Source organism: Musa acuminata, chromosome BXJ3-9 (genome assembly GCF_036884655.1).
Source record: "Musa acuminata AAA Group cultivar baxijiao chromosome BXJ3-9, Cavendish_Baxijiao_AAA, whole genome shotgun sequence".
Taxonomy (NCBI): Eukaryota; Viridiplantae; Streptophyta; class Magnoliopsida; order Zingiberales; family Musaceae; genus Musa; species Musa acuminata.
The window spans coordinates 3,640,130-3,662,113 of record NC_088357.1 but is presented as its reverse complement, the minus strand read 5'-3'; the positions used below and the strand labels follow the sequence as shown (position 1 = coordinate 3,662,113).

The following is a 21,984-nucleotide window of genomic DNA, read 5'->3' as shown; positions in this document are numbered from 1 at the left end:
CAAACGAGCCACATTTATGACGTGTGTCTATCCATCGTGATGGCAACATCGCAGCCCGCATTATGGCAGACAACACGTCGGCAACGATCTAAACTCGGAGACCTCATCCAGCGGAGCAATAAATCGACGCTGGCCTAGAACATGGCGATGTGCACCAGCGCCACTCTCACAGTACATCCCGCCGATGCTTGCGCTGTTCTCTGCAATTCCCAAACCTGATGATCAAGACCTCGCACTAATCATTTGGAGCTTGCTGCTGTTTTGATCAAAGCTCGAACTACTGCATCTGTCTTTTACATTCTATGCCATGTGGATAATGACAAGTTCTGATGTGAAGGGACCTAACCATACCGATACGACCCGAGCGTTAGGTGAATAAATCATAATTTTGATCATCCATCAGTAATTGGAGGAAATATGGGTGCGTGCTGCATTTGCCAGGGAAGCAGTGGATCATCTCGGAGTGATGTCCTAACGGCCCGTAGCTGCCAGATGGGGGGAAGCTCTCAACATCACGGGTTTGCACACACTGCCAACCGCACAAATCACCCGCGCAAATGCATCCGATCAGAGGCTTAAATCCGCAACCCGACAATATTTAGCAGACCGCTTGTTTCGTGCCCGCTGTACCTCGGTGATTCTCCTTGTCCCTATGGCAAACTATCAAACCTCACTTGCCGTACGTGTTCTTTGCATCCTCCAAACTCTGATCAGATCAGCCGTCTTGGGTTCTCCAGGACGGTGGCGAGAGGCTGTTAGGAGCGTGTAGCAGTCAGTCGTGGCATGGCTCCTTGGCGTTAGGAACCGAACGGGGCCATGTGACGCATCGAGGCATCCACGTGGAGGGCGGCAGGCGCGGTGCGTGGAACCTTCTCGCGTGGGTTTGGATCATTAACGAGTAGCAGTACAACTCATTGCGAGCTCCAAGCGTTCCGGTAATATGGGCCGCCCTACCATGCCGATATGGATCTAAAGAGCGTGTGGTGATAAGCTCTGCTTTGGCCCATAGTGACTCTCCAGTGCCAAGAGTTCATCACGTCTTGCACGAATCTTATAGACCAAGAGTACGTATATAAATATAGAGTCTTGCACTAATCATAACGGCGCAGACCATTTCTTCTGAACGAAGTAATGGTCTCCTCTATTTTCTCTCCTCCCTCGTTTTCCATTTCCCTCGTTTGATCGCCTCCGAGGTCTTTTCCTCTCTCTCTCTTGCGCTATTCCTGTCAGGAACCCTAACTCGCCTGATACTTGCTCCGCTGCGATCAGCCATGGCGGGTAGGTTCGGATTCGGCGCCTCGTCGGCGGCCGACTCCATGACTGTGGTGAACACGCCGACCCAGGATCTTGCCCTGACCAACTTCGCCTACTGCTCCCCCGCGGACCTGAACAAGTTCGCCACCCCCGGATCCAAGCACGTCCTCATATTCGTTGGAGATTCCGTCGTCCTCACCCTACGATATCCTTGATTTTGTCCATCCAATTGCGTGGACGTCTTTTGAGTTGTTTTGTTTGAGATAGTAGTGAGATCTTTTGACTTATCATCGACAAGGATCGAGAATGCAGCTGTTGGTACCTTAATTTTCAAGATATTGGTTTCTTGGTTATAGAATTAGATATAACTATCGGGTTTGCATCTTTTATCCATGATTGTTTTGATTCCTCGTCAAGAAAGATCGAGTATCCATGATTATCGGGTTTGTTTGTTCTTTAATGTTCAAGAACATCGTTTCTTGGTTTTAGGATGTTGATTTGATCGCCGGATTAGCAACTTTCTCTCACGATTCTTCTGACTCCGCATCAAGAAGAATCGACAATGCAGTTGTTCAAACTTCAACTGTCAAGATTTTGATTTCTTGATTTTGGAATGTTGATTTGATCCAAGATTTGCAATATCTAAATTGTGGAATTGAATAAGGTATGATGGTGTTAAGCACCTGCTTATGTTGATGATGCTGGACCAACTTTTTGCATCTTGTGCTGTTTTACGGACATAGATTGATCCGATTCAATTACACATGATTATTTGTTGTGTGACGTCAACCTTAATAAAGAACTACTGCTCACCAGAACATTCCTAGCGATCATATTGCTTTGAATGCGATACAGCGTCGTCATACAAGAGTTTCATCCGGTGATCAAATCTCAGTTAGCAGGTATTCATCCTTCACATTAGCTAGCAATTGCATAGATATGGCTTAATGAGTTGTGTTATCAATTTTTTCACCTTTATTGTTGAATGTCCTTTCAGATTTGTTCCTCCCGATAACTTTAAGCTGGCATTACTCACACTAGAGTTGGATTTTGTTAAAGGAAAGCCTAATAGAACGGAGCAAGTAAGATTATCTTGAGATTCTTTTGTTAATCTAATCCCATGCTTGAATGCTGCTGTCTTAAAGTGCAAACTCTATGTTGTAGCTGGATGCTGTACTTCTTGCTCAACAACTTCAGAAAAAATTCATTGACCAGGTAAGACATCAACACTTTTATTCTGAATTGGCTTATATTTAGTGGTTATCATCTTCTACGATTGTAACTTTCTTTTTTTTTTTCTGCATGTGATGTTTGACCAACTTGCTCATGTTGCATAGCTAGTTGGGTGATGCTCAAGTTCTTGAACTCAACAACTTGATTGTTTCTATGTTTTTTGGTTTATTGTGATCTAGCTGCGTAGAGGCCCTTATAAGATACAGTAGTGGTATCTTTTGAGGTTTTGTATTTTAAAAAAAGGACTGGAGTGATGGGTTTGAATGTGGTATGATGAACATCCACTTAGGCTAAAGGGTCTTTATGTAGATGCGGAGGACTGAGCAGACCATTTTTTGAAAGCAGTGGTTTTAGGCTAACTCGAGTGGTAGAACGATAGACTTAGACCTGTTTGACTTGAACTAAGGACAGAAATGTAGTTAGGATTTGATGAATAATAAATTAAAAAGGAGTTGGAAGCTACTGTTCTTTAGCCAGTAAAGGGGATGAAATGAGGGTTATTGAACTAGAAGAATATGAGTGTGCATGTGTGTGTGCATCAACGCATGGAAAGGAGATTAATCTGAAAAGAAATATGAGTAAGGGAGAGAAAAACTGTATTATACCTACTTTTTTAAAGAAATGAAATGTAAGAGCAACATACACAGACAAATAGAGAGTGAACTTTAGAAATCCCTCCTATATTTTATGGAATCATTCTTTTGTCATGCAACTCGATGACATGGCTTCCAGAACTTTTACCTTTCTTTCTTCTTGTTTCTTCTGTTTTTTTTTCTCCTCTTCTTTAACCTGAGTGTTGAGTTCTTCTTTGCTGCAACAAATACAACTTCTGCAATTCAAAGCTTATTGAAGACTTCTCTGTGAAAGTCATTGGAACTATGTGCTTCAGATTAAAAAATCAAGATCAAATTCTTAAATATGAAGCCACTGAAATATGATGTAATGTTTACATAGTATTTCTATACAATTTTCCCAAATGGTTGTATCGATCCACTTGCTGGCAAGCATTTTGTAATTTCATTGTCAAACCATCCTAAAATTGCTGATTTTTTTATGACGTAACTGAGATTTATTAAGGAACTTTTGGTACAATAAGATCTATAATCTGTTCTAATATATCCACTTTTGTTTAGACCCGAGGAAGAGTTGAATTATTAAATTTGTATACGATGGTTCTTGATAAAAAGTATCCATGTCGAAACTGATCACAGGTAGCAGGGTGTTCAAATGGAATTATCAATTATGGGCAAGCATACTTTGATCCTTGTTGTGTTGCCTGTGAACTTTGTAATTAGAATCGTCATAACACATTTGTATCAGGCCTTCGGCCTGTTTCAAAAACAAGCTTGTTTGATTATGCCTTAAGTCATTGTGGGATTTGGTTTGTGTAATTTTAACTTGAAGCTATTTGATATTCGTACACAGATTATGACAACTGGTCAAAAGGTATTATTTGAATATTGTGGAACCAACTATATATTTACGGTTAGTCAAGCTCTGCTCGAGGGACAAGATGATTCCAAAGGCGTGGATAGAGGAATGATATCCATGGAGACATATTTTGTTTTTGAAGCCTCTCCAAATTCGGGCATTAAGGTTCTTTTGATATCTTCCGTTGATTTAATCTTTTACCAAATTTTGTGAAAGGGATTAACTCTGACACTCTTTTCCATAAGTAAATGCGAACAATTTGCCATGAGAATGATATGTATATATATTGTATTTCATACAGATAATTAATCAGCGTGAAGCTGCTAGCAGCAAAATATTCCGTCATAAAGAGTTCAACCTTCTGAAGCTGGGAATAGGAGGACTAAGTGTTGAATTTACAGAAATTTTCCGAAGGGCATTTGCTTCTCGAGTTTTTCCTTCCCATGTTGTTAGCAAGTAACGTTAACATTTTTCTGTGAATAGATTTTTGAGTTTGTTACAGAAAACTTGTCAAGTATGGATTCCTTTCTGACTACTGTATCCTGCAGATTGGGTATCAAGCATGTGAAAGGGATGCTGCTATATGGACCTCCTGGTACCGGCAAGACACTTATGGCTCGTCAAATAGGGAAGCTGTTGAATGGAAGGGAGCCAAAGGTTTGACTTTGTGGTTAAACCGTTCATTTTCTGGCTAATCGGTTTGACTTATATGCTCAAAACCAATTCATGCATTCTTCTGATTCTGTTGGCATGACTTCTTATACTTAATATGTTTCAGCATTTCTTTCCTTTAGGAATTATTTTCATGTGTTCTATCTGATATATGAAAAAGTCTATACCTATATTTGCTAACGACTATCAAGAACTCTCTATTTGAAATGTAATAGTAGATATTCATATAAGTTTGCTTGGGTTAATTATGATGGATAGTATTCATATAGATATGGGGTAAACCACTCTATAGTTAATGTCCAACTCGGATTATTGATACAAGTCAGTCATGGATCAGTTAACCATCCAGCTGATTTTCTATGAATAACTTTTAAGAACATGTACACCTTAAGTCGGTGTTCTTACAAATGCTTGTACCAAATGCAGTGATGGACTTCTAGTTGTGGACAAGGGTCTAGTGGGCATCTGTTAGGATGCTTGGGTATACCATGATTTTGGTACGAGTATTGCATAAAATTAAATATGTTATTAACAAATGATTTAGTTACCAACTCAAAGCCATCAATAACATGCATGGGAAGATCAGAAAGGTGATAGAAAAATAGATTTGAGGATGAGAGCAGTGACGGAAGTGCACCTTAACAAGGATTCCTTTTTAACTTCCAAACCGGGTTCATCTAAAAATTTTCTTTAAAAATATAAACAAGTAGTCAGGTGAGCAGTCTAAAGAAAAATGGGTATTTTACATTAGGAGACCAATTTTATTATTCTTTTGCCAAATTAATTGATAGTTTATAAATGTTCCAGTTTCCACCTGCAACTCGTTTGGGCTAGGGAAATACATGCTTTGTGTGACTTTGCTTTGTACCAATTATCGATTCATGAGTTCAATTATACATAATGAAAATAAATAAATAAAAAGGAAAGACCTAAGTTTGCAAGAGTGGGCACAATCAGTCATGAAATTTACTTAATATGAACAATAATAAAAATTTACATATTAAACATGTATGCATCTTTCACATTTATAAACTAGGAAAGGAATAAAGGCTAGAAATCTTGTCAAAGAAATAGGGTAGATTGTCAAGAATGAGCTAAATGACACATCACAATTGCTGGATCTAAGCATCAGAAAGATAATCATCTACTTTTGAAATCTGGATACGAAAATCTGTACCTTATAAAAAAATAAGGTTTGAAATTTTGCTTATAAATAAAGCTGAGAATTAAAATCAACAATTCTAGTTTTAGATTTTGTTGTTTGGTTTTGTTCAAAAAAATTACTATACCAATGAAAATAAGGTTAGGTTTGGTTCTTACTGTGGAAACCATCAGCAGCATATATTTCTCTAGGCTTCATTGCATTTATTAGTCCATTGTTCAAACAGTTATTGTGTATTTTGGTTGCTAATCTGTTTATTGTCCAATACATGCCCACTTAAATATAAAATATTTCTTTAACTTTAGATTGTTAATGGGCCTGAAGTCTTAAGTAAATATGTTGGAGAAACAGAGAAAAATGTGAGAGACTTGTTTGCTGATGCTGAGAATGATCAGAGGACTCAAGGTACGCAGCTGTCTCTTAATTATTTGATTTGTTAAATTTACAGTGTTTTTTTGGTTCCCTTGCAAAACATTATTCATGTGATTATTTCCAGGTGATCAGAGTGACTTGCATGTCATCATATTTGATGAAATTGATGCTATCTGTAAGGTAGATACATTTGGTACTTTTTCTAAAAAGTTTTCTTTCTTCCTATCAGCACTTTCCAAGCATCATGATTTTTTTCCATCCTTTGGTGATTCCATTTATTAGCTTCTATAACGTTCTACTTTTTAGATAGTTCTGCTTGCATCTGACACATCTTATGCTACTGCTGTTATTCTGCATACATTTATTTTCATTGGTCCAACAGTGTGATCAATTCCATCCGATTGTGGTGAAAAAATTAAAACATATATTGCACCCTCATGTGGGTGTTATGTGTTGTATTAATTATTTGTGGAATTCTTAGGTGGTATTGGCAATTTGGTTGAAATGTAAAGGAACTTCTATTATTTTAGAACTTTTTTTGTTGCCCTCCTTTTGTAGTGTATCTGAGATGGACCATTGAAAATGTTTTAATTTGGAATTTATCCACCATTTTTTTTTGTTAATCAAGATACATCTTTTATTAGAAGATATGTTTGAACTTTTTTCTGAATATTGAAATTTTTTCCAGAAATGGACTTTGTTGCTAACCTTTTAAATATTGTAATTGCAGTCAAGAGGGTCCACTAGGGATGGTACTGGAGTTCATGACAGCATTGTCAACCAGCTCCTCACAAAGGTGAACTTTACCAAGGGTTACATAATATCATGACACTCAGGACCTTGATGCTAACATAGTGTTTTTTGCATTCTAGATTGACGGTGTTGAATCTTTAAACAACGTATTGCTGATTGGAATGACCAATCGGAAGGATTTACTGGATGAAGCACTGCTAAGGTCCATTGCTCATCTTGTGATTGCTTGATTTTGGAAAATATTTTGAAGTTTATTCCGTTGATATCTTTCTGGTACCCATATGTACTTGATCCTGCTTTATGTTGCAGTTCGACTTTATCCTTGTCATTTGATATGCTCATTTTCTAGGCCTGGACGCTTGGAGGTTCATGTTGAGATTAACCTCCCTGATGAGAATGGCCGCTTACAAATTCTCCAAATACATACTAGTAAAATGAAAGAAAATTCTTTTCTTGCAGCAGATGTGAGCCTTCAAGAGCTTGGTATGTAGTCCTAATTTGGTCCTTTTGGTTTCTTTATTGAATGAAGCCTGCCTTAGCACTTGAGTTATATCTCTGTTATCATCGTCTTAAAATAAAATACAAAATCCATTGTGGTAAATTATTCCTGAATATATCAATTTGTTAAATAATGGATTTTAGAAAAATTGAAGTTGGACTTAGGAAGCGTTGTTGAATAAGTTGGTTGCTTGGATCTCTAATGTTTTACAATGAAAGGGTGAAGTTGGTTGTTGAATAAGTTGGTTGCTTCACAGCATTCACTGTCAAGAGATTCATATGTATAAGATTGAAGTTTTTCTCCTTGTGAAGGGGACAAATGCTTTGAATTTTTTTGTTCATCTTTAATTTGCTCTCCTAGTTGGATATCTAATTTTGTTCTACTTTTGGTCTAAAATATTGGACCATGCTTGGACGTGAGTTAAAAATTTGTGGTTATTGGCATTGCTTCTTTAATTTTCAGCAGGCTGTGCCACTGGCCATTTATTTAGCCAGTTATGAACAATACAATTTGACATCCAGTGTTTACACATCCAGTCTTGTATCTGTCTCTTCTCATCTATCAGATAGTTTTCCTACCTGGACATAACCCTCCACCTCCAGAACTTATCATTTTAAATATCACATCAACCTTTTCACTGTTTTCGTTGGTCCCTAACACCTTTTCATGATTCCCTGGCCATACACTGACCTATCTATGGTGATGCTATTCTTCATTTTGCATTTTAAGAGGAGCAATCATCCTGTGCCTCTTGTGCTCTGCTTTCTCTCCCTTCTCAAAGGTCCTTTGTTTGATCCCCTTTGCCTGCTTTTTGCCAGCATGTTGTCTAAACAGGCATGAAAGAGGTTGGAGAGGCAAGACAGAAAGCTTGGGATTTCTGTTAATTGTCATGTGATATTTTGTACATAATATTTATGGAAGCAATAGGAATAACAATGTTCACAGTAGCTGCTGAGACATGGGAGAAACAGAGTTGTGTTTAATATCTAGACCTGCTTTCTCTAAAATTACCTAAGTTATCACATGATACCTTTGGCCATTCCTCGGGGACATCACCGACTGCAAAAGATCTAACTGATTGTCAATGCTCTTGAAGTTCAAGTTATACAAATCATTTACTTTTCGGAGAACATTACATTTATTTCAACTCATATAAATCATTTACTTTTCATGGAACATTACATTTATGCTCTAAGAAAGTTTTGTGGACAGATAGCAGCTTTACTGGTTTGTTAGTTGCTCACACATTCTGCCAGCATTGGTTTTGTATATGTATTTTATGTTTATTTTGGGAGTAAATTTTGATCATGTTAGCAAGTATGACATTTGTTAGTAAAATGTACATAAACTTATGAAGGTATGCTTCATGATACCCACAGATATGAACTAGGTTTGAGCTACATGGATTATTCTTGGCCATTGAGATTACTGTTAGTTTTATGTCTATCTAATCACAACTTTTAATGGAGATAAGGTGTTTAAGAATTGTGTTAGGATCATCAAGAAGTTCGATAAAGGATCTTGTGGTTGTTTCTGATGGGAGAACATGTAGATGTTTTAGATATCTCATTTATGGAAGCTAATCTGCAGATTTTTGCATCATATATGTTTTATTGACTCATGTCCATGCATGTTTTTTCTACTTCAAATGCTTTGTGGAGGAAAAAAAATCTGAAAGCTGGTTATGGTGTTGGAATGTTGTAAAAAGCCAAAGAACATGCAAATGCTTTGTGAGAGATGTGAACACTGATCACATGCACATGAAATGAGGGTTGTGGTATATGAGAAGGTCGTTATCATGGTTGATAGTGTTCTAACCCAATTGGAAAGACAAGTAGGATGCCAAGATGCTTGAGCTTTATATTTTTAGTGTTTAGAACCCTATTTTCTTTGGAATGGCAAGTGTTGTTGGCAGGAGACGGATGTCATAGAACATAATATGCAGGATGTAATTGTCAATAAGGATGATGTGAATCATAATATTGAGAAAATTTAGGGTGAGATGATCTTTTTTTTGTTGTATGTTTAGTCAATTGGCTTAGTTTTTGCTTTTTGTTCCCCTCTTTTAGCAGTTTAGTGTTCTTACCATTAAGTCACATGTACATTCAAACTGAGACAAACATCTATTTGTGCTTTCTTCTGATTTCTGTAATTGTTCTCTTCTTTTAATGGTTCAACAAATAGGATATTTTTGATGATTGAGCTTATGCATGCACATCTTAAGATTTCTTGGATGTATGAATGGGGGTATTGCTACAACATATATTTGGTTGATAATTAATTTTTTTCATGTTCTACATGCAGCTGCACGCACAAAAAATTACAGTGGAGCAGAATTGGAAGGTGTTGTTAAAAGTGCTGTCTCATTTGCCTTGAATAGACAAATAAGCATGGATGATTTGACTAAACCCTTGGATGAGGAGAGCATAAAAGTCACTATGGATGATTTTTTGCATGCTCTTCATGAGATTGTCCCCGCTTTTGGTGCATCCACTGATGATCTTGAACGTTGCAGGTATAATTAACTTTCCATTTTATTCTTGTAAAGCTGGTACACATCACTACATAGCAACACTACTGTTGGGACATTCAAGGCCAACAACCTTCTATAGCTACTCTGATAAACACTTCACACTCACTGAATGGACACATCCTCCACTCCAAGATGTTCCCATTTTAAGTGGGGAACTTATGCCTGCCTATTCCTGGGGTCAACCTAGAATCCAAATGCTTCTTGTTCTCGTGTCAAGAAATGATTTAGATGATACAAAGTACCCAAGACTTTAAGAGAGCAATTTTTGTGGATAAAACCTGTCTTACATGTTGGAACCTTTTAAAGATATTGGATTTTTTTAAAGAAACATTTTTACTAGGTAAAAGGCACTCAGCTATTTTCAGTGACTAATTTTGCGTGAATGTGGAGTTCTTTCACATGCTATAGCTAGTTGGTTTTGGGGTTGATGGGAGTAGTGAAACACCTTCAGTGTTGATTTCCTTCTCGTCTTAAAACTCTGAACGTCTCTGAAGCAGAAACGGCTCCTAGCTTCTTCTTAGAAGATACATCTATTAATTGTAGACCTTCTCATCTTAAAACTCTGGACATTTCTTCTCATTGGAATTTGCAAACTTGGATACGGTGCTGTTTATGATTTTTCTGAGACAGTTGATCCATATGAAGGGATAGTTGCCATAATTTTGTTCTTGCTTTTGAAATTTCAAATAGAATCCTCCAGGTGTTCCTGAAGGGGCCACAGGGACCTGATTGTGCCAAACAGCCCTTGATATGCACACTATGTTCTAGTCTTCCTGGATTTAGGTGCATGCTTCATTTGTGACTAAGTTGGTCAAGCGTTTTTCTGAAATGCATATATGCTAACAATATTTTTCATCCAGTTCTAAATCATAATGGCTAATCATGTCAAAATCACTTGTCAAACAGATTTAAATTTTTTCTCTGTACTATATTTTGTGGTCAATGTCTTACCAACAATGTGCTTGTTTAATCTTTTTGTGCCTCTAGTTTTTTTTCATTCTTTTGTCATTTTTCTGCAGAACATTGAATCTTTGATTGGATACTGTGCCTAGTTTGATGGTGGGGTATCACCTATATGCAAAAAGTTTTCTTTGCTTTTTTTATCACTCTTTTTAACTATTCTGTTGGTTGATTGATTGAAAATTAGCCTTTGCTACTTAAGTGGGGTTTAAATAATGTCATCATAAATATAAAAAAACAATTCAGAAAACTATGTTGCAAGAGCTGTTAAAGAATTTTGTTCATGATTTTGATATTTCTAAAAACCTGATCCATATTAAATGGTGTTTCTACAAGGTTTTATATACGAGTACCATTTTCAGAACTGGTTGAATTGCTGTGGTACCATTATATCAGTAGAAGACCAACTTGTTCCTGTTCAGTATCATCAGAAAAAAATAATACAAAGTTCACATACCAACCATAGGGACTATTTGGTTCTATTTTGATCCTTGGTCAGACTGGAAATGCCAATTGGTATCTACCAGTCGGACCAACATTTGAATCCTTAATTTTTATTTGCAATATTTGGTTTCTACCACATTATTGTAAAATTAAAGTATGAAACATCATTAGGCTTCTAATGATGAACAAAGGTTTTTGTAATGCATATGGCTTAAAACTAAATTATCCATATCTTTTTCCAGCAAATGTTCACTCTATTCATTTGTTAAACACGAATTGGATCTCAGTTTTGTTTTGATTACGGAGTATTATCTTCAGAACTTGAATGGCATGCAGGCTTAATGGCATTGTTGACTGTGGTGAGAGACACATGCACATACATGAAAGAGCTATGCTTCTCGTGGAGCAAGTGAAAGTAAGCCAGGGTAGCCCACTTGTTACATGCCTTCTGGAAGGTCTTAGTGGCAGGTAATTTACAAGAGTTATTGTAAATGATAAAATCTGAATGTGCTTAGCATTTTTATATATAATAGTTCTTTGGTGTCAGTGGCAAAACTGCAATGGCAGCTACAATTGGCATTGAGAGTGATTTCCCATTTGTCAAGATTGTAAGTTCTCATTTCGGATGGTCAGAATGCCTTGGTTGTTCTTTTGTTCTAATGATCGATACCTTTCGTGGCGTAGATCTCTGCAGAAACAATGATCGGTCTCAGTGAAGGAAGTAAATGTGCACAAATTGTCAAGGTTAGTATGAGCCCGATATTGTACTAGTAGAACTATCTTTCTGAAGCTTCAGTAATTAAACTCAAGTAGAACTATCTTGTCTTTCACAGGTTTTTGAAGATGCTTATAAATCTCAACTAAGCATCATAATTCTTGATGATATTGAGAGGTAGTGTGATTCATTCTGATTTTTTTCCAGAGATTCCTAGTATTACTTGAACATATTGGACTACAGCCTCAGAACCTCATTCCATGTTAAATCTGATAGCCAATTCTTGACTAACCTCTATTTACATTTAGGAAAGTAAATTTGTATTGCACTCTGGTTCTCTTGGTATATGTCCATGTTATTGACATATAGTGAGTTGACAATTCTTGCGATGTTCACCTCTTCAGGTTATTGGAGTATGTTGCTATTGGACCGCGCTTTTCAAATTTAATTTCACAGACATTATTAGTCCTCCTGAAACGGCTTCCTCCAAAGGTTCTCTTCTTATTTTCTGTATTATGGTTCTCGTTGAACTCATCGAATAGTGAAAAGAAAAAAAAAAGGAAGGAAAGAAAAAAGAAAGCTATATCACTGACTTCAATGTTATATCCTCCAGTTTCTTTTTGTCCCAAAGTTGCTCGTTGTGTTTTTTCCCATCAGTGAACCATAGTTTACTGTAGCTATTTTGTTTGTTTTATGACGCCTTAATTTTCTTCAGGGTAAGAACATGCTGGTAATAGGGACAAGCAGCGAGGTGGGATTTTTGGAGTCTCTTGGTATATGTGATGCATTCTCTGTTACATATCATGTTCCGAGATTGAACAGGGAAGACGCCAAGAAGGTAAAGTAACTCGCCAACAGATATGTTTAAAGTTGTGCCCAGTTTAATTTTTGGAGGTGTACAGAAGGCTAGAGCTGTATTTCCTCGTAATCATTTATTACAATGGTATTTCTGAAGTCAAACTGATAGATGCATGAACATAATACACAACCAAGGAATGAATAGTAGGATCCTGTTGTTCATCTCATTTATAAATCTTTGTTTTAGATTTCACATGTTTGCTTGCTGCTTTTCCTTGGGATTTATTTTCTCTTCAAAAACTATGAGCCAATTTTGTCATGTCTATGGAGTCATACACTGGATCAGGCATTTTATAAGAAGAATATAGTTCTTTCAGGTGACATTTCAGGGATTTTGAATCCAGCCAGCTCAAAGAAAGCGGCTATGTGACTTAAGCAGTATATAGTTATTTTTTAGAATTAATATATATTTATTATGTAGGACCATTTGGCACTTACTATAGATGTATCTAAGGGCAAAATCTTTTTGATGGGGATAATTATTTTAAACGTTTTACTGTCAACGTTTAAGTATCCTGAGGATTATTTGCTCCTGTTTTTTTTATTTTTTAACCTCAATTCATGATATCTGTCCAGGTGCTGCAAAGCCTCAGCGTATTTTCTGAAGATGATCTTGACTTAGCGGTTGAAGAACTGAATGATGTAAGTTATTATGTTGAGTATAAGTAAATTATTTGCTCTACATCCTTTCCCACTTTTGCTGTAAATTATCTCTCACAATCTTGTTATTGGTCACATCACATAATTGAATCAAAAGGTAATCACTGATCTCTATGTTTATGTGGACTGCTTCAGATATCAATCAAGAAGTTGTATATGCTTGTGGAGATGGCTGCACAAGGATCCGATGGAAAAAGTGCCGAAGCTATTCGTTCTGGAAAAGAGAAAATTGACCTTAACCATTTCTACGATATATTGCAAGATATATTGTAACTCTGCATCATATCACAATCTTGTGGAGATGTGTTCTCTTTCCAGATTACTTTTCTTTCTTACAAGCAAGGTGAAGTGAAAGCATGACATGAGTAAGCAGTTCAGTTTTTTTGTTTAATTAGATTTGGCACTTCAGTTCCATCCTTTTAATCAAAGTTGGAGGTCGTCTAGATACAGCTTTTAATCAATTTTGCTTACGAATTCTGTGAGATGTCAATGACGCTGAGAAAAGCAATTGCAGGAAGTGGATAAAATTAAAATTTAATTTATAAGAAAGAAATAATATTATCTTTTTTAAAAAAAAATTTAATATTAACTTTAGATTTTAAAAAAATATATAATTAAAAATCCAACATATTTTAAGAAAATAAGATAGAAAAATATCATTTCTTAAAATACATACACACACATACACCTCATCATTTCGATACTCGATGAGCATGAGCCCGCTCCCCACCTCCCCCTCTCTGATAAGTCATTGTCGTGGAAGCAGCCTGCATTCATGATGTTCTACTTTCCATAACTAGAATGTTGCATATAATAAGCCGGCCTTTGGGCCCCTCCCTATCTGCTGCTGGTAAAACTGGCCCCATCTTGAAAATGCTGATTCTGATTTGTTGTATAGGAAGCAGTAGAACCTGTTGATTTAAAGACCAGACCAGACCACGCCAGAAATGTTGAGGTGAGGCGCACAAGTACCTTCAGAATCTCCCCACCCTTCATCGATGTTCCTGTAATAATGCACGTAGATATTGTTCAAATCATTGCTCAAATAAGATGCCTCTATCATCTTATTAGACCAACAAGCAGAGAGACCAAAATTAGTGACAGCATACCCCAAAGATTACCTGCTTCACAACCATCTTGGCCACCTGCATAAATTTACAGGGTAAACTATCATTGCTTGATGAACAATGGATGAGATCATATCCACCTCCTTGGCCTGATAGTCTGATGGATTCTACTCTCCACAAAACTCCCATCACAACTCAGCAAGAGGATGACAGAATATCCACCACACCCGGTATGGAAAGATGAACCTTCACAAGCTTCGATGCCTATCTCCAACATTGGGAAAAGGTCAGAATTAAGATGTTGACATGAGAGGTGTATGTCCGTCTTCTGCTCCCCATAATTGAGATTCCTTTGGATGCTTATCTTGGTGGCGGCGTGTGGACAGCACAAACAATGACGGGAGGTCTCTTCAGGAACCAAAAAAAAAAAAAAAGGCCTATAAATAAGCACCAACCAAGCAAACATTCATCCCCAAGAACACATCCCACAACTCTTGATCTTTCTTGTAGCCTTCTGCCCTCAGTTATCTCATTCCACCTCAACATGTCAACCTGTGGCAACTGCGACTGCGCTGACAAGAGCCAGTGCGTGTAAGTCATCATCTACTTCGACCCTTCATCTTGTGTTGCCTATGTTTTAGCAAGTCGAGGACATGTTGAGTTGCACCGAGAATAATGGATTTATAATCCTCTATGCATAAAATTGTGATACCACAACATTTTTTTAAAAAAAAAATTGGTATATACACCTCATACCTAATTACTCAAAGTGCTCAATCATTTATATGTTTTGGTAACTAACGAGTGATCAAATGTACAAAATAACTCTTCACGCTGTGGTAACATATGGGGAGAATTCAAACAGGTCTTCCATGCCTTATTTATTCAATCACATAAAGCACTAGAGATTGAGATAATTAAAAAGAATTTGATTTGTCTTGCAGGAAGAAGGGAAACGACTATGGAATTGAGATTGTTGGGGCCGAAAAGAGGTATATATGTTCTTTTTCTTCTAATTTTTCTGTGTGCATATGTGTTAGCTACCCAACCTCCTTTCCTGGGGCCAAATCTGATATTTTATATTTCATGATGAACTTCCTAACTTGTTGATCTTTTTATTTTTCAAGTGACATAAGTGAGGGGCACCCAACATATGTCTGTGAAAAGAAAATATAATTAAAAATAAGCTATATTTTCATAAGCAGAAAACAAAGATGATGACAGATACATCATTAGCCAATGTTCTAGCATAAGTGAAACTAACTTAATATCAACTGGAAAGTGCCCTGCTTTGTTTAGAGCTACCTTAACTGTATTTGATAACTTCAAATAATTTTCAAAGGTAAAGCATAGTAATTAAATCTACAAGGTTATATACAACATATTTAAATTTGACAGTTGTTGACCATTATTTTATTACGATCATGAATATGAAAAATATATACGATGCCATACCATCTCCACATACCTCAATTTTTCTGGAATGCAAAAATCTTAATGTTTGCTTTCCTATTTATGATTTGAAAAAAAGATCCAATTTCTCATTTCTAGTTTCTCTGGCATAACTTGCAGGAGATGAGGTATAACACATAATATTTCTCGATGATTTATTTTGATCATATAAACCAGAAGACGACAACATACGACAACATAACATTTAATGTGCAGAAATGCTAGTTAGAAGAAAAGCATCTAAAACAGATCAACACTTACAGTTCTTTCATGTAATTTCTTCAGCTACTTTGACAATGTGATCAATGCCCCAGCAGCTGCTGAGAATGATGGCATGTGCAAGTGTGGTCCTGCCTGCGCTTGTATTGACCACAAATGTGGCCAGTGAAGTACTTATCAGTAATAATATATAAAAATTGGAATATGGAAAAAGTGTGGGGTATTACTATTATGTTTGATTAAATAAATTGGGTGTGCATGGCTGTCTATTATCAGTGTCATGTTGTCAGATGGGATAAGGCTGTATCTGCCTTGTCTACCTTTGTATTAAACATTTTTATCTATCCTAATTAATAAGAAAATATTGGTATTAATTTGGTTGTGAATTGCAGTGGTGATAAGTGACGCTTCTTTCACCAGTCAAGCTCCAAGTTGGTACTGAGAACCTATCCTTACATGGTCAATTCTGCAACAGTCATGCACTAAACTTACAAGCAAAAAGGCAAAGACAGTAGATATTACTTCTGTTTACAAAATAGAGTCAGTTCATGAGTTAATCTCCATATATGTCCTGGTAAAAGATTTATAGGAAGAAACTATTTTGCCTAAAAACAAACTTGTTAATTGCTAAGAAAATAATCATATCAGCAGCAGAATCTGTATTTAATAGCTAAGTGTATTCTCAGAATTTTCATTCTGTTTGAGAGCTCAAATTTAATGTGAAGAACATGTATCCTCAATTCCTCTTCATCTTTAAAGGAAGAGACCTTGTGTGTACTTCATTCTTGAATCAAGAACAATTGCATCAACCAACAAAAGATCAGATGCCTATTTTTATTTTTTCATAAGTTATGAAAAAAACTCTTTAAGTTGTATGCTGATCTCAAAAAATGTAAACCTAGTAGGGCAACCCTTATTCTGGCATGAGGCTTACCAATTCTTAAGCTACAAATAAAGTGGAGCAATTCCTAAGCTGAGATGTGAAGTTTTGGCCGAAATATAATCCCAGTGTACTGAAACATTGACCAAAGTCAACATCCTTTCTACACAATCTGGGCCATAGACTCCTGGTTACCATGAACCACATTAAGGGGTATAAATGTTTAGCCATCAAGAACAGTTTCCCAGTCATTATCTATAAACCCACATCCAGATGTCAACAAATAAATAGTGTAGATAAAATAATAGTACATAAAAAAAATGACTGCCCAAAGTTAGACCAACATAAGAAACTCAGGGCCTTCAATGATGAATCTTTGCATGAGAACAATTCGATTGCTATGGTAAACCAGTTCATCCTAACCATATGCTTTGAAAAGGAAGATGGAGAGGCAGCATCATCTACAACGTTCACCCTTAAAGTATTGTTTACTACCTAAACTTAAATTCTTATGAACTAGTGATGCTGATAGACAAGGTGCCATAAGGGGCAATGTCTAACTCAAGTTGGATATATTAGGAACTTCTGCAAAGCAACAGGGTGGAAAATAAGATAAATAGTCTAAGAATTAGCATCTAGATAATTCTGAAATACATCCAAATCCCCATGAGACTCAAAATTTACCTTGTGTACCTGTGGACTTCTAATCATCAGATGAAGAAAATGAGAAATTAAATTTGCACAGGGATGGATGCCTTACAAAAGATGTGTATGAGGAAAGAAACAGAACAGAACAGAACAGGATGCAAGTTAAAATTACGACTGCCTGTGGTCAATTCTTGCATAGTTATTAACCTAAATTTATCCAACAGAATATTTGTAGCATTTCCAAGTTTACCTAACTGATATGCAACATCCAGGCAACTATTAGGATTTGCTAATATATCTTCACCTGAAGCAACCCATAAGTGAGTGTTATGTGCTACAATCATAGTGACTCACGAGAACTTGTAGAAAACATCAGAGAGTGGAGTCTTTAAGTTCATACACACCTCAAGAACAATAGACACAAGGAAAAACAGGACATCCTTGTGTAATCCTAAGAAGCACTAACTCGCTACTCACATGATATTTTGACTAAAACTCAGAAACTATACGATCCAAACAGAAGGACCAAAATGAAACTAAGCAACTCTTATTTTTCTCTATCCCGACTCTCCTGCGCTTGATCTAAAGCGTATCCCCAAATTAGGATGGTATCAAAGAAAAATCAGGCACGAATCACGCAAAGTACACATACACATAATGCAGATTTTATCAATAGTATCAAGCAAGCATCTTTGTACCACTCAATCGGATGTTGCAAGAACGATACTGAACCCATCACACAGCACGGAGATCAAGAAACCCTAATAATAAACCTTTGAAATGGATTCCATGTCAGGTGCCATGCATAGACGTTTACAATGGCCACCCAAGAATATTCAAACGATCCTGTCGATCATATCCAAAACCTCTCAAATTTATAGAAAGATTGCAGCAAAATAATTCAGAAAATTTTCATAGTACATAATATTTCAGCGACAAGAATCAGGGAAGGAAGAAAAGACGGGAACCTTAATGATCATATACGAAAGGTAAATGCAAACGGGTTCACCAGCAAAAAAATGAAAGGGGTTCTTCGAAGGATCGAGGACAGAACCCGGATTTGCTCATCTATCGCAGAAGAAACCCACAAATGCCCGATCCATCACTGAACTATCCGGCTCCTCATTTCCCCTTCCTCTTTCAAAACCCTCGCATGACATCCAACGAACAACCAATGGAAAGCAAAAGATCAAAAACCCACGTTCCTCCCTCTCCGATGCCGCCGATCGAAATCACAACCAAGAACGGGATCATTTCGCAAACCCGAACAATGTCGGCAAGCCCATCCGGAATCTTTCTCACGTTACCAAGCCCAAGAAACCACAAAAGTCCCCAGACGCGCCCCCCCCCCCCCCCCCCCAAACCGATCTAATCTGCCTCGTCACCCCCAAAAAAGAATTGCTAAAAACCTTCGATCGAGGGGCGAATTTACATGGGAAGGGATCATTCTTACCTCCTCCTCCTCCTCCTCCTCTCGGATGGAACACCTCCTCGCTAGGGTTCGGGTCGGTGTGTCGCGACTCTTCCATCTCGCTACCTAGGACGTGTGCTTCTCTCCAACGAAAGCTTGAATAGTCGTGCGAGGAGAGCGGCAATCTTGCACGAATTGGTATATATATATATACCAATTCGTGCAAGATTAAAAAAAAATATTATAATATTTGATTATAATATTCTCCTCATATGAATTAGCAGCATCAAAGAGAAACGAGCGACAAAGACGTAATCATATTGACCCTCCGACGAGCGAGATGGACCAAACTAGCAGGACCGGAGCGACGACTCCAATGACAAGCCGTCGGACGACCACATCAATGTATCCAACACTATCGACAAAGAAGCACGTAAGTAATTAGGCGTAATGGCGTTATGGACTGGTCTTACAATTGGCTGCCGTCTCCGGTGGATCAAATGCCACTTCTCCCTTTTTCTCACACATTTATCCTCACAAATATTGTATTTGCCCCCTTTTTATTCTCTTTATTTCGTGGCTTAAATGCCCAAGCGTTTCCGATGCGCGTGCCCAGAGGCGTTTCTCTTCCCACTTGTGACAAGTCAAATGCTTAATATGAATACGAAACCATAAGGTGGAGTTTAACCGAGAAAGGAGGCTATTGTAGCATATAAGAAGAAGACGGAAGAAGAAGAAGAAGAACGCCACTCGGATTGCACGGCGATAGGATCCACTTTCTATGTGGTTCTCGTATCCCGTAGAACTACTTCTGGTTCCCTTCTTTATCTCCTTCAACCATCCCTATCCTGTTTTGTTATGATTCATTCTCGTGTTCTAGCATTGCCGACGCCTTATTATTTCTCCGAGCCCTCGTTCGTCATCTTCCGCCCTTTCCTCTTCTTCTCACCCTAGTCTCTCCGTTGGACTCGTTCCCTCCTTCACGTGTGCAGTACGCTGCGATTTGGCACGAATCTGAGCTGCACAGGAGGAGGTTGTGGCCGTGATGGAGATGATGAAAGCGAAGATTCCTCTGCTACACTGTGCCATGGATAAAAGATGGGTGTGGGCTGTGATGCTGATCTCAATTGTCCTCGTCTTCTTCGCCGCCGCCTCGAACATGAGCATCCTCTCCTCCATCCACACCATGTACTTCCTGACCAACGCCACGACCCCTGCCATCGTGGAGTCCACATCGTTCCCCGCTTCGCCGCCGCCGCCGCCGCCTGTCGGTTCCCCGATTCCCAGGTTGGCCTACTTTATCTCCGGATCCAAGGGAGATCTGGATCGCCTGTGGAGGACGCTGCGGGCGCTGTACCATCCTCGGAACCTCTACGTCGTGCACTTGGACTTGGAATCTCCGGCGAGCGAGCGGCTGCGGTTGATTTCGCGCGTCGCCAACGAGACCCTCTTCGCCAAGGTCGGGAACGTGCATGTAATCAAGAAGTCGAACCTGGTTACCTATCGAGGGCCGATGGTGATAGCCAACGCGCTCCACGCCTGTGCTGTGCTTCTCAAGAAGGGCGGGCAGTGGGACTGGTTCATCAACCTCAGTGCCTCTGATTACCCTCTCGTTACGCAAGACGGTGAGCCTCCTCTCACACTTGTCGGCTTTCTTGTAGGCTTGCAGTGTACGTGACTGGTTTTTGTGTCTGGTGGCAGATATACTACACACCTTCTCGTCCTTGCCGCGGAACATAAGCTTTGTGGAGCACACGAGCCGATTGGATTGGAAAGAGTTCGTAGAATTGCTTAAATTGTTTTGGGCTGAGTGGAGTGTGTGCTTCTTCTGTTGTAATGTTCAGGCGATTGTTTTTACAGGGACCAGAGAGCGAGACCTTTGATCGTTGACCCTGGATTATACATGAGCAAGAAGACTGATATCTTATGGGTAAGTCAGAGAAGAGAGACGCCGACTGCATTCAAGCTGTTCACAGGTACTTGTTGCTGGAACTTTGGATCCACGACTGAGAGATTTCAGGCGTTGACGGTGGGGTCGTCTCTTTTCCTAACAGGCTCTGCATGGGTTGCTCTGTCGCGGGAGTTCGTCGAGTTCTGCGTGTGGGGATGGGACAACCTGCCGAGAAGGCTCCTCATGTACTACACCAACTTCATCTCCTCCTCCGAAGGCTACTTCCAGACAGTGATTTGCAACGCGCCCGAGTTCTCCAACACCGTCGCCAACCATGACCTTCACTACATCGCGTGGGATGTGCCGCCGAAGCAGCACCCGCGCGTCCTCACCATGGCCGACATGTCTAAGTTGGTAGGCAGCAACGCTCCTTTCGCCCGCAAGTTCAGGCGGGACGAACCCGTGCTGGACAAGATCGACGCGGAGCTTCTTGGCAGGGCTAATGGAAGCTTCGTCCCCGGTGGGTGGTGTGCGGGTAGTCCGCCGTGCTCCGAGGTCGGGGATCCGACACGGCTCCGGCCCGGACCGGGGGCTCAGAGAGTAACTTTGCTGATGGATGGGATTGTTCGGTCCAACAAGTTCGGCCGGAACCAATGTAAATAGAACGTCTCGGCGTTGATGCAGCAGAACTGCAGCCTGAGTTGAATTCATTACAAATATCTATCTGTGACATTTGCCAAGATCTGGACATTCAGAGGGGGAAGAAAGATCGGCAGATGCAGCTTTTGAGAAGTGTGAAGCAAGAAAGCATTTGATAGCGTATGAATAAAAAATGTTGAATCATCAGCTTTCGTATGGCATCGCCAATTG

At 38.7% G+C, this 21,984-nt stretch overlaps 2 protein-coding genes and 1 long non-coding RNA gene across 3 annotated transcripts; 2 read left to right on the top strand and 1 right to left on the bottom strand.

Moving 5' to 3' along the window:
• The first annotated feature begins 1,114 nt into the window (after positions 1-1,114).
• Positions 1,115-14,007, top strand: LOC103997044 (vesicle-fusing ATPase). Its single transcript, XM_009418173.3, has 21 exons — positions 1,115-1,459; positions 2,061-2,156; positions 2,252-2,336; positions 2,419-2,469; positions 3,913-4,083; positions 4,220-4,374; positions 4,467-4,575; positions 6,058-6,157; positions 6,249-6,304; positions 6,855-6,920; positions 6,997-7,079; positions 7,227-7,360; positions 9,681-9,891; positions 11,650-11,781; positions 11,861-11,921; positions 11,998-12,057; positions 12,147-12,205; positions 12,433-12,520; positions 12,744-12,866; positions 13,463-13,528; positions 13,682-14,007. Exons 1-21 carry the CDS (start codon positions 1,272-1,274, stop codon positions 13,817-13,819), a joined length of 2,232 nt encoding a protein of 743 aa, XP_009416448.2. The 5' UTR covers positions 1,115-1,271; the 3' UTR covers positions 13,820-14,007.
• Positions 14,008-14,177: 170 nt separating this feature from the next.
• On the bottom strand, positions 14,178-19,145 carry LOC135648799 (uncharacterized). The gene is made up of 3 exons (XR_010501100.1): positions 16,327-19,145; positions 14,668-15,243; positions 14,178-14,550 (listed from the first exon to the last, which is right to left on the bottom strand). It is a non-coding gene; the product is annotated as an uncharacterized LOC135648799 (long non-coding RNA).
• A 774-nt stretch (positions 19,146-19,919) lies between these two features.
• Positions 19,920-21,969, top strand: LOC103997043 (beta-glucuronosyltransferase GlcAT14B). Its single transcript, XM_009418172.3, has 4 exons — positions 19,920-20,848; positions 20,925-21,000; positions 21,084-21,199; positions 21,278-21,969. Exons 1-4 carry the CDS (start codon positions 20,269-20,271, stop codon positions 21,775-21,777), a joined length of 1,272 nt encoding a protein of 423 aa, XP_009416447.2. The 5' UTR covers positions 19,920-20,268; the 3' UTR covers positions 21,778-21,969.
• Positions 21,970-21,984: the final 15 nt, after the last annotated feature.

What these genes read in the sequence shown, in the direction of transcription:
- LOC103997044 (XM_009418173.3), top strand. Translation starts at nt 1,272, where the DNA reads ATGGCGGGTAGGTTCGGATTCGGCGCCTCGTCGGCGGCCGACTCCATG. An exon ending in GAATGATCAGAGGACTCAAG is followed by an intron (nt 6,158 to 6,248) that starts GTACGCAGCTGT and finishes GATTATTTCCAG; the next exon opens with GTGATCAGAGTGACTTGCAT. An exon ending in AATGTGCACAAATTGTCAAG is followed by an intron (nt 12,058 to 12,146) that starts GTTAGTATGAGC and finishes TGTCTTTCACAG; the next exon opens with GTTTTTGAAGATGCTTATAA.
- LOC103997043 (XM_009418172.3), top strand. Translation starts at nt 20,269, where the DNA reads ATGGAGATGATGAAAGCGAAGATTCCTCTGCTACACTGTGCCATGGAT. An exon ending in AGCCGATTGGATTGGAAAGA is followed by an intron (nt 21,001 to 21,083) that starts GTTCGTAGAATT and finishes TTGTTTTTACAG; the next exon opens with GGACCAGAGAGCGAGACCTT. An exon ending in TGCATTCAAGCTGTTCACAG is followed by an intron (nt 21,200 to 21,277) that starts GTACTTGTTGCT and finishes TTTTCCTAACAG; the next exon opens with GCTCTGCATGGGTTGCTCTG.